The sequence below is a fragment of the Lissotriton vulgaris genome, chromosome 9, assembly GCF_964263255.1.
Source record: "Lissotriton vulgaris chromosome 9, aLisVul1.2, whole genome shotgun sequence".
NCBI classification, from domain to species: domain Eukaryota; kingdom Metazoa; phylum Chordata; class Amphibia; order Caudata; family Salamandridae; genus Lissotriton; species Lissotriton vulgaris.
The window spans coordinates 330471338-330488887 of record NC_141697.1 but is presented as its reverse complement, the minus strand read 5'-3'; the positions used below and the strand labels follow the sequence as shown (position 1 = coordinate 330488887).

Below are 17550 nucleotides of genomic sequence, written 5' to 3'. Positions count from 1 at the left end.
CGCAAACACGCTGGACCAGCCGATGGAAAAAGCATTGCCCAGCGACCCCCGTTGGGGATGCCAGCTTGCGTAGCTTCGGCATTTGGCGTTCCCTGCCGTCGCGAAGAGATCGATCCTCGGGGTGCCCCATTGTGAGAAGATGTGGGTCACCGTGTCGTCGTTGAGTTCCCATTCGTGGGAGAGAGAGGTCTGCCTGCTGAGGGCGTCCGCGATAGTGTTGTCCTTCCCTGGAACGTACTCCGCCTTGAGGGAGAGGCCGTGCGCCACCAACCAGTTCCAGATTTTTTGCGATTCTCGTGAGAGAGAGATCGCGTTCCCCCTTGTTTGTTCAGGTAGTGCATCGTCGTGGTGTTGTCTGTTTTGACGAGCACAGGGGAAGTGCCGATACGTGGCAGGAAGGCCTGTAGAGCCAGGTACACTGCTCTCAGTTCCAGGAGGTTGATGTGTAGTTGTTTCTCCTGGGCGTCCCATTTGCCGCTGACTCGAAGGTCTAACAGTACTGCGCCCCAGCCTTCCAGTGAGGCATCGGTCGTGATGACCAGTGGTGCCGGCGGCAGGAGGAACTGCAAGCCGGCCGTCAGGTGAGTCCTGTTCCTCCACCACAGCAGGGCCTTTATGATGGCCGGTGTGATTGTGAGAATGTCGTCGAATGAGCCTGAACACTGTTTCCATTGTCTCGCCAACGCTTCCTGTAGGGGGCGCATGCGGAGCCTGCAGTGCGGTACGAGGAGAATGCATGAAGACATCATCCCTAGCAAGGAGGTGAACGTCCGGACCTTGATACGAGGCTTCTTGGCCACCGCCGCGGCCAGAGACAGTATTTTGCTGATCCTGTCCTCTGAGGGGAAAGCCTTCGCACGCTTCGTGTCCAGGGTCGCCCCTAGGAAGGTGATCCTCGTCGACGGAGTAGTGCATGATTTTTTGAGGTTGATCGTCAGACCCAGCTGTTGGAAAAGAGCGCTGCAGGCGTTGAAGGAAGCCAGCGCGTCCTCCGGGGAAGGAGCCTTCACCAGCCAGTCGTCCAGGTAGGGGAACACCTGGTGACCCCTTTGTCGCAGGAAGGCTGCCACTGGCGCCAAGCACTTTGTGAAGATACGTGGGGCCGATTTGAGGCCAAACGGCAAGACCTTGAACTGGTAATGTCTGCCCGCTATTTCGAACCTTAGGTATTTCCTGTGCCTGACGAGGATGGGGATATGGTAGTAGGCGTCCTGTAAGTCCAGGGAGACCATCGAGTCTCCCCTCTCCAGTGCTCCTAGGATCTCCTGGATTGTGACCATCCGGAAGGATTGACTCCGCAGGAAGGCGTTGAGCGCCCGGAGGTCTAAGATCGGCCTCCACTTGTCCCCTTTCTGTTGGACCAGGAAGAAGTGGGAATAAAAACCCTTCCCCTTCTGGGACTCCGGGACTCTTTCGATGGCTCCTTTGACCAGCATGGCGGAGACTTCTTTGGGAAGGCTCTACACACCCTACACTTGTCAGTGACGTGGTCAGGGTACAGGCAATATAAGCACAGGTCGTGCTTGTCCTCCGCTTGAATCCGCTGCTTGCCGCAGGAGGAGCAGGCCCTTAGGAGGGCTTTCTTCTGTGAGTCCGCCACGGACGAAGTTTTCTTATTAGATTCCGACATGTAGTCGATGATAGGATAAAACCCTTTTCGTACAAAGTGAACTTCGGCGAAGTTTGAGACTTCGAATTTTTGAAAACCTGAAGAGCTCAGGTTGGAGACTCCCTAGCACAACGTGCGGTAGAAAAATCTGAGGGACGGAGGCTCCTCCCGGGAAGGTTCTAGAAGGAGGTCGGAGCTGATTGGCTAACGATGAGAGTTCGGTCCTTTTTACATAAGGACGTGGAAAGGCCCCAAAAGGGGAGGCCCTTCGGCCTATATTCTCTATGTATGTCCTTAGGACATTACTTTTTTATGTACCGGAGGCTCCCGTCTCGGCGACGGGGAATGATTCAGGCATGTGAATCTATGAAAGACACCCAAATACTGGATAATTATGGGCAACTAAAATTAGATGATTAAAGTAAGTTTATTAATTTGGAATCATGCAGTTTAGTAAGATGCCCTTCCAAATACATAAAGGCTCCCGTCTAACCCTTCTAAACCGGCATTAGAAACAAGCAATCTGCCTTTGTCACACTGAAAGGTGAGATAGTGGATTTCAAGGACAAAATGAACTGGGACTCACCACTCTAACGTATTCAAACAGCTCAATTATGGCAGAGTTCATCAGATTGTAGCGTGAACCATTATTTAGAAATGCCTTGACCACTGGTTCAAACAAAAAACTTTTCATTATATAACGATTGTAGAATTCATCCTTTAGCCCAACTATCTTTCTCATGAAGCGAAGAGCACCTAGAAGACAACAAACAGTTACACTAAACTTAAGATATAACAGACTGCTGATCACCAGGATTGAAAGATTAACATTAACAACTTTTCAACTGTCATTTAATGACATACAAATAATTATCACATGAAATCTACATACGTTCCTACTGAACAGAAATTTGCAAAATTTCATAAAACTTGAAGAACCTATCAGTCTTTAGATGTACGGAACATTCTCGTTTAATCAAAGGAATTACTTGACTCTAGTTGGTTTTGCATCTTGACTTTCATTTTGTTTGACTACTTTATTTTGCAAAATTGTTGTTGCACTCTGTATTCTCCTTGAAAAATAAAGTAACGTGGTCTTCACTAAGGTCAGACCTCTGACTAGATCATTCGAGTTACACAGGCTGAACCCACACAATGGCATTCAAATTGATAATCTGACCTAACTTGATTAGCATTTGAAATTCATCAACTACGAATGTAAGCCTTTCAAATCAAAGCATGTCTAGGATCATTTGCAGGTAACACTTTTTTTGCACACTGTTTTGAAGCAACTTGATTTTATCGCTTCTCGGCCTTTTGTAAAACCAATAAAAACTAATTTAAAGCAACTTGATTTTGATAAATTAGCATTAAGGTAGGTTAGCATTTAGAATAGTCTTAAATTCTATAGTATTGTAAGTCCTTTTTCAGCGTTCAGTCTTGTGCCAGTGTTGTGACCCTGGGGTTTGAATGTATGCTGTAAGCCACTTTCATCAATAATGTTGCCTAAAAGGGTTATCCATGCTCTATTTTGAATGCATACCTAGAAACTTCAGAGGATTACAAATCCTAAAGGCATGCTAATAACATATTTGTAACAGACTCATGAGGAATCTACCTGAAAAGGCAACACACAACATCTAGGTGACATGGAGCAGCTAGGTCCCAGGCACTGTAAACAACACTTTGAGAGCCAACTTCAAAGACATGGCACCTGCATTCTGTAAAAGCCTGGGACCTGTGGTGTAAATAGAGCTTATGAAATAAAGTAGCAGACAAGCTTGGGAAAACAGCAAGCTACAAAAAACAGCATTGAACTACCAAGTACAGAAAATAAATAACGATCATTTCACACAGGTTTTGTCTGATCTGAGAGCAAAAAAGATATGGAAACTAGGGAAGCTTCCTTTTATATCTGGAATGGACTTTAAATCGTAAATGCAACAAGGTTCGAAAATGGATTGTTGACAGGTCTCTTCTAGAGATAATAAAACACTGAGCAGTTTAGTGCTAAGTGGGAGGTACCAGACTTGTTGAGGTTACGTATTACTTTTAAAAGCTAGGTGTAATCTTCGCTATAGATGGTTACACCTACTAACCGTATAACTTCACAAACGCAGCGCCTTGAGATCCTCATGGGTGAGTAGCGCGCTGTAATCCCCCATATTGATTGAAGAAGGGGTCTAGCTGAATGGCCTCGCTTTCGCAAAATAACAATTGCCCATTTCTGCAGCAGTTAAAGCTTACTCATTTAATAGTAAATGGATAGAAGTAATCTTAAAATTTCTCTTAGCCTAGTTCTAAATGACAATTCTAATACCTTTGACTGAGTGTAAGTGGGCTAAGACATTGGAAAACCACATTATTTAAGTGCAGTTCCAGATGTGATAACATCAAGCACCAGGCACAAACAAGCCATGAACATCCTCGGTCACAGATCCTTTGTTAAGGTTAAGTAATAAACTGAGGCTGGACAAGGGGATATCAGTCTATAAAAACACCTTTTTCTACAGGATGCAAATACAAAACAAGACAAAACACTTGAAAAACGAAAACTATTTAAGAGTTTAATGAATACATTTCATCAAGAGGTACTAATATGGCATGAATTATAACCCGAGGGGGTATCAGGCGCAGTGAATCCCAAAAAGTAGGAATAAACAGCAACAATAAGTATTGCTGGTAAATCTAGGTGTGAGAGCACTTTTCGTTTTCTGTACCTGACAAATGAGGATATACATTCTCAACTTTGCAACTTTTTTATATTAGTAATTTAAGACGTTATCCAGAAAATACTAGCATTTTTGTAATTATATATATATATATATATATATATATATATATATATATATATATATATATATATATATATATATTCAGTAGTAAAAACAATCTATTTCCTTGCCATTTCTAAAACGGACAATACAGTCACAGAGCATAATGCACATAAAACTTACATAATGCCACAAAAACATGCTGAGAGGACATGAGAACGAGTACTCTTCGAAGAATGTCTTTGTTGATGATGTAGTTCTTTATGTGGTAGGTGTGATGTTCAACACAAAACGTTAGGAGTTCTAAAATTAATGCCAACAGCTGGGCCGTCTGGAAATCATCTGAAAAAAATTAAACACGTTACCCAAGAGCACAGTAGAATTAAATCATAGCTGGACCTGCTGCACTGGATTCGTCCTTAGATAAGCATGTCATTGGTGTGTACAGGTTTTTTGGTGCCCACATAAGTTAAGGCCTATTCAAAGTTCGTGGGTTTTCTCCTTCCAAAATAGTGTTCAATTGTTGCTTGGTTTGAATGATAAATAATCAAACCAGTGGTTATTGTATGCATTGAACGAAGCAGAGTCACAATTGTTTGCCAAACAGCAGGCAGGGGTTGAGCTACACTAAAACATACACAGATCTTTTAAAATTCAACCTCTCCATAGAGCCCACTCACTCAACTTTCAAATGATAATGGAAAACACGCCGGCCAAGCTCTGCCAAGTTTTACAGTTGCCTACTTCTTATACCTCTGCCTTCATTGCTCTCGAGTGGATAAGCAGTATGCTTGCAACCCTTCGTTATTATTTACTGATAACTTGTGGAAACAGCAAATGCATCTGTCTCCGTCATGAAAGGAAAGATACTAGAGTTTTAATGGTTTGCTTATGTCAAATGAAGAAAAATAAACAACGCTTCAAACGTGCTCCCCCTAGTCACCAATAGGCTAGTGCTTCACTATCAAGAATTTGGTTTAAAGTCACGAGGCCAGAAAAGCAACTTCAAAGCAGGTATTTTGAAGCCGAACAAAAAAGCGTAAAAACCTCTAAGTTGCATAATAGCACAGCTAGTCAGTCAGTTACATACAAAAGGCATAGATGCTTTGAAGTTCTTTTACTTAAACATGATCACAAACCATAGCTCAGCAATTATCCCAAGTTAACTCCATCTTTATCAGCATGATTTTTTTAATGTTCATTCAGAGTTCTCTTGTACCTAAACCACCAAAAAGTCACTACCCAGCAGTCAAACAGAATTTTCAATTATAGATATTTACCACAAATGAAACTGGAAGGTTAATTTCTTCACAATTTACCTATTTGGCAAGGCGGCAAGGGCTGAGAAGGCAACCTGCTATGCTATTTTGAAGGCTGAACTCTAATAAAACTTCAACTTATTTATTAATTTAGTTTTAGGACATAAAAACCGGAAAGCAGATGCAACCCAAAGTGGCAGTGGCCTGTCTTTCAGCCATGTAAAGGTGCTGAATTTAGCCACGTAATGGTGCAAACTGAATTTAAGTGCAAATAATTTTGGTCACTCCAAAAAGTATATATATATTTTTTAAGAATTTTGTCCTAAAGTACCCTTTCTCAAGTCAGAGGGCTAACTTGAGTTCTCATAAATCACTGTTGCTGAATCCACCTCCAAAATCTAAAAACAGCATTTCTTTGTAAACCAGCAACAAGAAGTCTATCTCCACCCTTAACGATCTAACTACACCTAGGAACTTCACTCTAGTTGAAATCAATTCTAAATCATCCAAGGGCAAGTTATTTCATCAACTCATACAATCACGCAGACATGAAAACGTAGTCAAAAGCACAGTAGTAAAGATCAATGAAGAAACTTCGAAACGTACTAAAAAAAGGGCATGGTTTAAAGTAAATATGAACAGAAAAACCCAAAGGCTGAGGTGGGAAACATTTTTAATATATTCTTGCAGGAATCTAAAGTAAATAAAAAGTTAAATATTTCTTTAAAAAAGGTTAGGAGAATTTGGTCACAACTCCTCAACACACTGTATTGCATAGCTTTTTCCAAAGGGAGCGCCCATGAAACTTTTAGAACTGTTATCATCAAAGAACAAAACCTCATTTAAAACGAGCATTTGGAATGCACAATCGGTCTCCAATCTGCGAGAGTTAGAGCTATCGGCGTTGTAAGTGACAATATCTTTTACCCATGTGTTTTGGCTTGGAGTGGAATGGATGTATGTGGTTTGGAGTGGAATTATGTGGGTTGAATTGGAATTGTTAGTTGTGGAATTGTGGGGGGTGCATCGACTCGGTTCTGTCCACCCAAACAAACAGTCAGTTTTTTGTTCGCACTGTCCACATCGCTGGAGCCCAAAAAACAATTATCTGTGTGAGTGGGAAGAGCTCATTTTGGAGTTTTTTTTAGAAGGAAAAGTTAATTCCACCTAACAGGGAGGTTGGAGGGTGATAAGGAATCTGCAGTTAGAGTATCCACCAGAAGGAGTTAACTAACCACAGATTTCTCACCTTTAGACTATATATATAGTAAAGCAGTCCCTACCCAGGTAGCGGGTCTATTGGACAACGAAGCCCATAACGTCCTGCAGGACTGAACAACCAAAATGCCCTTCCACTCTGACCTGGCCGTCAAGGAAGTAGTGCTTTGCCAACATGTGCACTGAAGGTCACGTTGCGGCATGACTAATATCCAGGATAGGTGCAATGTGTGTCAGTACAATAGTAGCAGCTTTGGCCCTGGTGGAATGGGCCCTCAGTCCTCCTGGGGGGGTTCTTCTAGGCCAGCACATTGCAGATTTTAATGCAGAGGATTATCCAACTGTACTAAGTCCTGTTCTGCTCTGCCTTGCCTTTCTTCATCCCAGAGATCTCCAAAAAGAGATGAATGGCAGTCTACTTGATGGTCTTTGGTGCAATCAAAGAAAAAACTCTGGGCTCTTTTGGGTCCAAATAAAGTCTCTCCTCCTCCTTTGAGGAGTGAAGCAGAGAAAAGAAAGTCAGAAGTGTGATGAACTGTCTAACATGAAAGGGAATCACAATCTTTGGTAAAAAAGCTGGTCTATCATCAGCACCCGTTTTTCATGAAAGAAGGAGGTCTAGGGTGACTGGACTAAAAGAGCGTAAAGTTACTGCAACAAGAAAGACAGTCTTCAAAGTTGAGAGGCATAGAGGTCGCCTATGCATCAGCTAAAAAGGGGTGCACATAAACGTAAAGACCAAATTAAGATCCCACTGTGGCATCATGAAGGTGTTAGGAGGGAACATATAAGTAGGCCTTAAAAAAATTGCATTAAAACAGGTGTTTTAAACAAGGACGAATGAGACAGTAAACACGAAAAGTCAAAAGATCTAAGAAATAACAATTAACAGTGCCCACTACAAATCCTTGTTGGGTCAAACACCCAAAGAAAATGTAAAAAAAAAAAACATACATCTGACAGCTTGGCCTGCAACAGGTCTGTGTTACAAGTAGCACACCAAGTCGCAAACTTGTCTCAGTGCCTGAGGTAAACAGACTTTACCGAAGGACGTCTGGCTACAAGGATGACATGCACTACTTCAGGAAGGAGACTGAATGCAGGCAACTGTCGCCATTCAATCTCCACGCATGGTGGTGTAGATTGCACAGGCCAAAGTGTAAAACCCTGCCCTGCTGCAGCAATAGAAAATCCTCCAAAAGCTGCAGCATGATCGGACGGCGGTTGTTTATGCCCAGAATTTCTGGACACCACACTCTCCTCCCCAATCTAGAGCCACTATGATAACTTGGGCACAATTGTTCCTGATCTTAAGAACTCGGGGTAAGAGGTACAGCATAAGGCATACAGAGTCCAGTGCTCCACAATACTAAGTATGTGTCTCAAGGGGGAGCCTTCTTAGGATCTCGTTCACGCTAAAGTGCTGATATTGCACTTTCTCTGTGGAGGCAAAGATCAAGCAAGGGTTTTCCATACTGCTAGAACACCCCTTGTGCTACCTAGTGGTGTAACTGTGATTTGTGTTCTGCTAGGTGATGCGGGTGAGTTTACATACGATGGGTTAAATAATCCCCCCAGGTGGTCCACAATGAGTGAAATTAACCAACAATTCTGCCAGTTCCAGAGGCGAAGGGCTTAAAGGCAAAGGGCCCAGGATCCCATTCCGCCAAGTCTGTTGTAATACTACACAGCAGTATTGTTGCCCTTGAGGACCTGACTAGCCTCTCCTTGATGGATGAAAGGAAGGCTTTCAACAACACAGGAATGTCCCAGAACTCAAATAGATTAATGTGGAAACTGGTCTCCACCGGAAACGAGTGTTATTTGCCGTCATCTCTCCCAAATGACTTCCGTACACCAACAGAGATGCATCAGTCACCACCGGCATCTCTGGGTGGGGTAGGGAGAGTGGTCTGCCGCTGGTCCAATGCAGGTCGAGGAGCCACCAATGCAAATCTTTTGCAGTCTCCTCAGAATACTGGAAGTACTCTGACCGGTTCCCCTGGTGCTGGGCCCACTGTCCTCAGATCTCAATGCAGAGCATGCATGTGCCATCTGTCATGGTGAAGTGGGGAGGATGCAGCAGGCCAATAGTTCATGAAGCCTCAGAGTAGCACTAACTGGGTAACAGGATCAAGGGTGAAACATCAGGATCATAGTCGTTAGAGAAAGAGCTAGGATTAATCCTGCTACAAGCCTGAACTACCAGGCTCTCAGGAGTAGGGTGTTGCGGCAAAAAAACTAAGGCCACCCAGAGCAGGTGTGTGGCATTGTGCTACCAGTCTATTCACAGGTGGACAGGAACACGGCTTAGTGTAAGTACCTGTAAGTGTGGCAAGTCAGGGTTTTGTTAAATGGCAGCAAGGGTTTGGACTTCAGTCAAAACAATGTTTTTACCTCAACAGACGACAACTGTAAGTCTAGGATTACCGCAAATGAGATTGTCTCATAGTTTTTCAAGATCAATGCTCTCCATTGTTTATGTAAAAGTACCCAAGTATCCAAAATTGCAGAGGTGAATTTTTTTCAGTCTTCCAAATTCAAACACCATTTGAAAACAGCCATGCTTCTAAGGATCACCTAAATCAAATCAGTGTGTCTCAAATTATGTTTCACACTAACAGTCAGGTACACAGTACATAACCGATGCATCCCAGTCAGCATACACAAATTGCTACAGAGTACTTTCAACATGAATAGAAACTTTAGAAAGACTGTAGAAAGATTGAATTGTTGCAAAATATGTTTATTATTCACAGCAAACATTTTCTCTTTAAATGGGATAGCTCTTGGCACACATTGGCACAAGTGAAAAGAGCAAAGTAGGTTTTCTAAGGATCATATGAAATTGTGACGATCAACTTCTCAGTTGTGACTAGCTTGAAGCAACATCCTACACCTAAAGCTAGAGATCACTGTACTCCAACATCCACCATTTCAGGTAGAGGTCAATTCATAATTCATTAAGATGCACCCAAACACACAGTAGAGCACCAAGTATTTCTGCATGCAATATCGCAACCTTGACAAAAGGCTTCTCAACTTCACACATTACGTTTCCACATTGCTTGCTAAAGTGCCAATCACATACAACCAATTATTTTGTTGCACTTTAAATACTATGTGCAATTTGTTACATCAGCAATATGTTACACAGAAACTAGTGCATACTTTTATCAGATTAAACAGTAAATAATTTGACCCGACTGTTCACTGTTTTCTGTAAAAACATTTTTGGGTGTCCTTTGTGTACTTACCTTTGCTGGGTTTTTCCTCTGTAGTATTTGCTAATAAGGGGGCAGTGAGAACGTGCATACAGTGCTTATAAAAGAAACCAAGGAATTCAGTTTTTTCAGTTTTCTGAAAAACAAAACAATACTTTACTTATTCCAATAACGAGGAAAAAACAAACACCCAGTATTACAAATTAATGTGTCAAGCATTCATCTATTCATGAAAGTAGAACATTCATGCTTACATTGGCAGTGGCTAGCATATTTTCTGGGTCTACTAACGTACGAAGCAGACCCATTAGCTGGACAGCCCCTCCGAGCTCTGGATCAGTGTCACAAATCATATGTTCAATGATGAGATTAATTAGTAAAATGTCCTGTACAAAACAAAAATAAATGAACAGAACAGATTAGTTACACAGAACATGTGGACACTTAAGTTAACATTGGTCAGATGCTGACTCTAGAAAACTTCCTTGAATGAGAGGTTTGTCTGGAAAGAATGGGTGTAGAAAACCACAAGGCACACTGACAAAAGGTAGATATCTTAAAACCTTAATTACTGACCTAACAGTGACAATTTTCTTTAAACCTGAAATATTAATGGTCTATATTTCTCACTAATGCAATGTTAACACATATCTTTAATTTAAACATGAAAAATGCTAATTTAGACACCTGGAACATGCTCACTTGCCCTACGCACTATTATTTTTGTCTCTGGGTTAAGGCAACAATGAGACTACAAGAACAAGTTACTTACCTAGTGTGAGACACTTATGGTAGAGGCTATCTAGCCACACATTCCTCTTATCACTTGAATATTCCTCAGACTAGATCCAGAAACTTTTCAGCAGCACATCTGAACACTAGAAGGTGGCGCCGTGCAGCTCCACATTGAAGTAGTTTTGTCCTGGAAATGATGCGCAGAGCCTATATAGGCACCATTCCTGTACTCCAAGTTGTTTGAGTGTGTCCATGCCCCCAGACGCAGAGCCCCAAAGTAGTAAATTTTTTAAAAAGTGGATCTGTGAATGGACTGTCCTGCAGGACCAAGCGTGCAAAATGCTCTTCCATATGAACTTGACGGACCAGACACTAGTGCTTCATGAACCCATGGAGAGACACCAATGTAGTCGCCTGGCAGATGTTTAGAAAAGGGATTCCATGTACTAATGCATTAGTAGCAGTTTTAGCCCTGGTCGAGTGAGCGCGCAGTCTTTCTCGAGGCTGCTTTTTAGTTAACGGGCAACAGAACTTAATGCAGAGCATGATCCAGTGAAACGGTTCTTTTTTGTCCAACCTTGCCTTGTTCAGAAAGTTTGCCTTTTTCAGAAAGTTTCATTCAAGGAGGTACGTATCTGAGTGAGAGACGCATCGGAAACTCCAACGGCCAGAATTGCTCCCATTGCAAGTTCTCGGCAGTGGCACATATCTTGAGGCAAGGTTCTCCTCAGTCGCAGAAGAGACCTTAAGCCACCTCCGGGTGTAATTATCACAAGTAATCTGCTAGGTGCAGACAGCTGCGTTTGTCCTTCTGGCATTCAATGATTCTGTCAGGTGGTTAACCACCAGGGAAATTCTTTGGTGGCCACCTGCCCTGTTTGTTGCAGTACAACATGAAGGCGTGTACTCCATGAGCACCTGTACTAGCCTCACACCTTGATAGATAGAAGGAAGGCTTTTAACATCAAGCAAATGACTCCCATCTCCACGGAGCCGGGACTCAGCTGGAGACCAAATGTCTCTGATCTCCACCTCTCTCAGATGGCTAAACCATCCTAGAAGCGATGTATCGGTCACTACTGTCAGCTCTCGGTGGGGAAGGGAGAGGGGTCTGCAGCTGACCCAATCACGATCCAGTAACTTTAGCAATCTCCACCAAAATCTAGACCTGGTCAGAGGGGGGCCCTAGATGTCGGGTCCATGGGGATTTCAGGTCCCACTGGCAAAACCCGCAAGTCACCTGGTATGATTGACCAGCAAGATGCAGGAGGCCATCAGTCCCAGAAGCCGTGAGCATAATTGAATTCTAGGACAGAGGCTGAAGGATTGGGATCATACTCTGAATGTCTTGAACTCTCTTTCCTAGGGGAAAGGCGCAATACTGTATTCAGAATGGCTCCAATGAAAGGAAGCGTCATAAAAGATGTAAGGTGTGACTTTGTCATGTTGATAGCAACTCTTTAAAGATAACAAGAGGTTTGTTGCAGTCTGTGGGTGGCTGATGACTGTATGGAGCGAGAACGCTTTAAACAGCCGGTCATCGACATATGGGTCAAACTTGCCCCCCTGACCTCCAAGGTGTGCCACGACCACATGCATCACTTTTGTCAAAACGGTGAGAACAAAGGGTAGAATAGCAAACGAGTAATCCTCCTGTCCCACCACAAACTGCAGGCTGGGTATGCAGGATAAGTATATGGAAGTAGGCATCCTGCATGTCCAACGCTCTGTCTTCAGGGTCAAGGTCAGAAAAGCCTCAGGCCAGTATGAGCATCTTGAATTTTTCCTTCCAGAGGAAGGCTTTGAGGGGGCACAAGTCTGAAATAGGACAAAAGCCTCCGTACTGCTTGGGCATCAGAAAGTAGAAGAGAACAACCACATCTAACTTCTGATGCAGACACCCTCTCTGTAGCCCCTTTGACCAACAGGGCTTGCACTTCCTGTCACAAAATGGAAATATGGTCCTCACCCAGTCATTAGGGAGACGGTGGAAGGTGCAACATATTGAATTTGTCCTTCCAGAGGAAGATGTGGACAAGAGGGAGCAGGCCTTAGGTAGAACCAATTCCTCCGCTCTTCTTGGGCATCGCAAAGTAGCGAGAATGACAACCAGGTCCTATTTCTAGTGAAGGCACCCACTCGGTAGCCCCTATGGCCTAAAGGGCTTGCACTGCCTGCAATAAAATGGAATGATAGCCCTCAGCTAGTCATTGTGCAGATAATGAAAGGAACGGCGGTGCAGAAAGAAAACATAGGCCATAGCCCTTCCTCACTATTTGCGGGGCCCACCAGTCTGATGTTAAGGTCCTCCAACCCTATAAGAATCATGGGATCCTACCTCCCATCGGGTGACTGTGCTCTACTAAGGCCACGCTAGAGGAGTTTGTCAGGTGGGGCTATGGGTTATTGGGTGGCCTGTAGACCTTGGCCGCAAGGGCAGTAGACACTGGGAACATAATATTGTATGGAGCCATGCTGTTGTTGGATTGGCTGGCAGTATGGAGTACCTCTGCCAAAGATGTGAAAGGAGTGCTAGGTCTGGTGCAATTGGCGAGGTGGGGGCAGATAAGCCTAGGGAGCAGGCCATGGCCCTGCTCAACTAGAATCACTTGAGGGTGGAGACTGCTTCCACCCAGAATAGCTGAGACCCATGAAACTGTATGTCCATGAGGGAATATTGGACATCACAGAAGTAACTGGTGGGCCGCAGCCAAGCATGGTGGCGAATGAAAGTGGGCCCAATGGCCAGCCTGAAGGGAATTGGTGGTGTCCAAGCCATAAATAATGGGTTACTTTGGCTGTGCCCCCACCATCATGTATGGGCTGGGCAATAACAGGTTGCAGATCTTCAGGGATATCTGTGAGGACTTGAGCCACTGAGTCCCAAAGGGCTTGGGAATGGAGAAACCAGGAGATGGCTGTCGTTTACAGAACAGTGAGCCAGGGCTGGTGGAATAAAAAAATCTTCTCCACTCTCTTGGATTCCCTATCAGAGGGAGTGGTCATAAAAGTGTTGGGTTGAGTCCTGCTTATTGACACCTGCACTCCTAAACTTTTGAGAAAAGGGTAGAGAGACAGGAATGCGGAGTCGCCAGAGGCATGGCGATGACATCTCGTTATTTGCCTGTGACTAGGCAGACTATTATTATTATTATTATTAAAAGGTTCTTTTATAGCGCATGGCCACTCGGGAGCATCCCAGCGCTTAAGACTGACCAGACAGGGAAGAATTAAAAATGGAGATCTGAGTTATCTAGTTTTTGGAAACAGAAGAGTTTTTAACTTTTTCCGGAAGACAAGAAGGTTAGGCTCCTGGCGAAGAGGTGGAGGAAGAGCATTCCACAACCCAGCCGCGTTGTGCGAGAACAGACGGCCTCCTGTGCGGGCTCTGCTGATCCTAGGAGCTATCAGCAGGTTTTGTTGGTTCGAGCGAAGATTCCTGGTGGGTTTGTATGGTCTGATCATGTTATCTAGAATGGGGGGGCCACTCCCATAGAGTGTTTTATGGACCGTGCAGAGTGTCTTAAAATGGATTCGCTCCTTTATGGGGAGCCAGTGCAAGGTGCAGAGTGCGGGCTTAGCTGATGTCCGATGGCTGGTGCCCGTAAGTAGCCGTGCTGCGGAATTCTGGACAACCTGAAGTTGCCGGATAACCGACACGGGGGCTCCAAGATAGAGCGCATTTCCATAATCCAGCCTAGATAGAATAAGGGACTGGACTATGGTTTTCTTTGCTGTTTCGGGTAGCTGAGGGAGGATTTTCCGAATTGTTTTCAGCAGTCCGAAGCAGGTGGCCACTGTCTTCCTTGCCTGGGTCTTGAATGACAGCTCTGCATCCAACCAAAACCCGAGACTCTTTATCTCGGTCTTTGGGGTAGGTCCTGGACCCATACAGGGGGGCCAATGTATCATATTATTGAATATGGCTCGTTTTCCTAAAAGCATCAGCTCTGTTTTTCCTCCATTCAATTTCAGGTGGGACAAGTCCATCCAGTTCGCTACTGCCTCCAGGCAACGGCAAAGCCTGGAGGGGGCGGATTCCACCTGATTGAGAGAGACAACTAGCTGGGTGTCGTCAGCATAGTTGGATCCCAAAGGGGGCTACTACTTCCGCCAGGGGCGCCATATATACATTAAACAGTGTGGGGCTAAGGGAGGAACCCTGTAATGGCATTAGTGGAGAGCAGCTATTTTCTGAAAAGACCTTAAAAGATCTATCACCAAGAAAGGACTCCAGCCACATGAGTGCCCTGTCTTTAACGCCCAGCTTTCTGAGACGAGACAGGAGGACACGGTGGTTCACCGTGTCGAAGGCGGCACTGAGGTCCAGGAGGATAGAGCAAGGCTTGACAAGGTATCTATCAGTGTCTCATTAAATGGCAGAATGGGCTCAGAAGATGTCTGCCCGGCCTAGAGGACTTCCATTAGCCCATTATTTTTAACCTCCAAGGTGGGTAGCTGGAAGTCAAGGACTTCAGCCTCCTTATGCATTACTGTGGCATAGGAGCCGGATTCTTCGGTGGCTGGTCCAGTTTGAGAAGACCTGATCCAGGAGAAGTATCGAGGCTACTGGTGTCCTGCAAATCTTGTATGAATTGTCTTCATGATCAACCCCCATTTCATAATCGTTGCTCAAATCTATGCTGAAAACGGAGTGCAAGGTGTGTTCTCCCTTATGAAGGCAGCAAATCAAGGGGGGGTGCAGGAATAGCAGACAGACGTATCTTCAGTTGAGGTCAGACTAGCGCCGATTAGGTATCTCTTTGTACGGTCAAGGATTTGGCAATGGTGTGGATCTTTGCAGAGTCAATCTGAATTGGAGACTTCATGATGGGCTCTGAAGGTCCCACTGGCGCAGAGGGTAAACTCGTTAGGAGAACTCCAGATGGAAGGCTACTGGACTCCTTGGAACCCAAAGGAACACAAAAGGGAGTCGGCAAAGATCCGAAGATCGTACTGCACCGTCCACCTGGATCGCAACTTTGACCAGTCCCTTCACAGGGTCACCTTATGTTTGGTGATGAAGAGCTTCACTTGTGGTCCCATACCGGTGACATGTGGGCTTTACAAGAATATTTGACATTGACGTACAATCTTTGGAGGCTTTACAGTCATGGCTCAGCCACAGGAACACCTGATGAGGATCTGTCACAAACATTTGTTTGCAACAGTCCTTACTGGGCATGAAAACTGTCATATTTGGGGGTGACATTCCCATGCACACTGTTGAAATTTGACAAGCTTTTTTGAGGTAAATTTGAGACCAAGAATAGAGCTCCACATCAGTGTCTGGCGGCATGGATAGAAAGGAACTGACGAAAGTGCACAGGTGTGGCATCCATATAGGCTCCATACTTGATTTCTGAAGCAGAACTGCATCAATGCAAAGCTGCATGGCACCACCAACCTGCGCGCAGAGGTACAGCTGAAAAGTTTCTGGACCCATTCTGATTCCTGGGAAATATTCAAAAGGTGAGGATTTTGCAGTTAGAAGTCTAGCATAAAGATATTTTATATAGCTTCTTTATATAAAGATTTGATGTGTTACTGTATGTGCTTTTCCAAAGACGTTTAGTTTGAAGTAATTAGGTTTTATAGTTTACGCTCCATTGTGAACCATGGTGCAGGTTTATTGCACTTACTGACTGGAGATTACCAGGTTTCACAGGTGTCACAAGCTCAGCTGCTTGGGTCACCCAAACGGAGTGTGCTAAATATTAACCACTATGCGATGTGCCTCTTGAGGAGAAGACTTGTTGATATGTTCTTTATCCCTTTCGATGCTGATGACGAGCTCAGCTCGTCATCACCCACGGGTGGCGTGTGCTGATGACGAGCTGAGCTCGTCATGTATCGCGGAAAAGGGAAAACAGCCGCACAGCGCAAAAATCGCAAACCGATATTTACACATGCACCCTAATTTCTCCTTTGCAGCTAAACTGTTCTGTAGTCACATACACTAACAGCCAAAATTGTAACAATTCTAGTATCTAAAAAACACAAAGTTACAAGATAGCTTGCTCACTATCAAGTGTCACAAACGATTCCTAGATGAACAGAGGATAAGACTGAAGGTCCTCTACACTGTTAAGAGCATGCTCATTTAACTCTACCTTGTCTTCTGATCACATGTCCCTTCTCACCCAACACATACATCACTGTTCCTCACATGGTTCACTTTTCCTCCATCCAAACACATCGGTCTTTTCACTTTCATCAAGAGCTTGCTAGCAAGAAACACCACACAAAATACGAATACAGATCATTATACCACACATTTAACAACAACAGTCCTAGATTATGCCAAATCACTGGGCATTACATTCTTACAGCTAAATGAACATGACTGCCAGCAAACCAAACCAGAGGGAAACTACAAGAGAATACCCAGACTGACAGCTCAGACACCGGCATGCAATAAACCAGAGAATATCATGCTTGTGCATCCCCAGACCTCTGATGGAGCTAAGAGCTCACACTAATGACAAACTATATGCTACACACATGCCAATAACATAACACCCTGGACGAAGCCTATTAATCTTCTGCATTGGGAGAATGGTAAGGGTTGGATGGATGACAGATGAAGGCTAGATATTTAGTCACAGTGGTTGCATTTTAATTACAGTTCTTATTCCAGATTTCAAAACAAGGCATCAGGGAAAATCTTTTGGTCCAGCTCTAAAGAACAGTTTTAGAAATGTTACAGCTTTCTAAGCACTAAGAAAAAC

General features: G+C 44.1%; 1 protein-coding gene across 2 annotated transcripts in view; it reads right to left on the bottom strand.

Annotated features, from left to right (window-relative positions):
- The window catches only part of PPP4R3A (protein phosphatase 4 regulatory subunit 3A), a 309259-nt gene that overhangs the window by 51147 nt on the left and 240562 nt on the right, over positions 1 to 17550 (bottom strand). For both annotated transcript variants that reach the window (XM_086937643.1, XM_086937644.1), the window contains exons 8-11: positions 10339 to 10470; positions 10118 to 10220; positions 4567 to 4725; positions 2196 to 2365 (exon numbers count right to left, since the gene is read on the bottom strand). In XM_086937643.1, coding sequence (XP_086793769.1) covers positions 2196 to 2365; positions 4567 to 4725; positions 10118 to 10220; positions 10339 to 10470 — 564 coding nt within the window. The remainder of the gene's footprint in view (positions 1 to 2195; positions 2366 to 4566; positions 4726 to 10117; positions 10221 to 10338; positions 10471 to 17550) is intronic.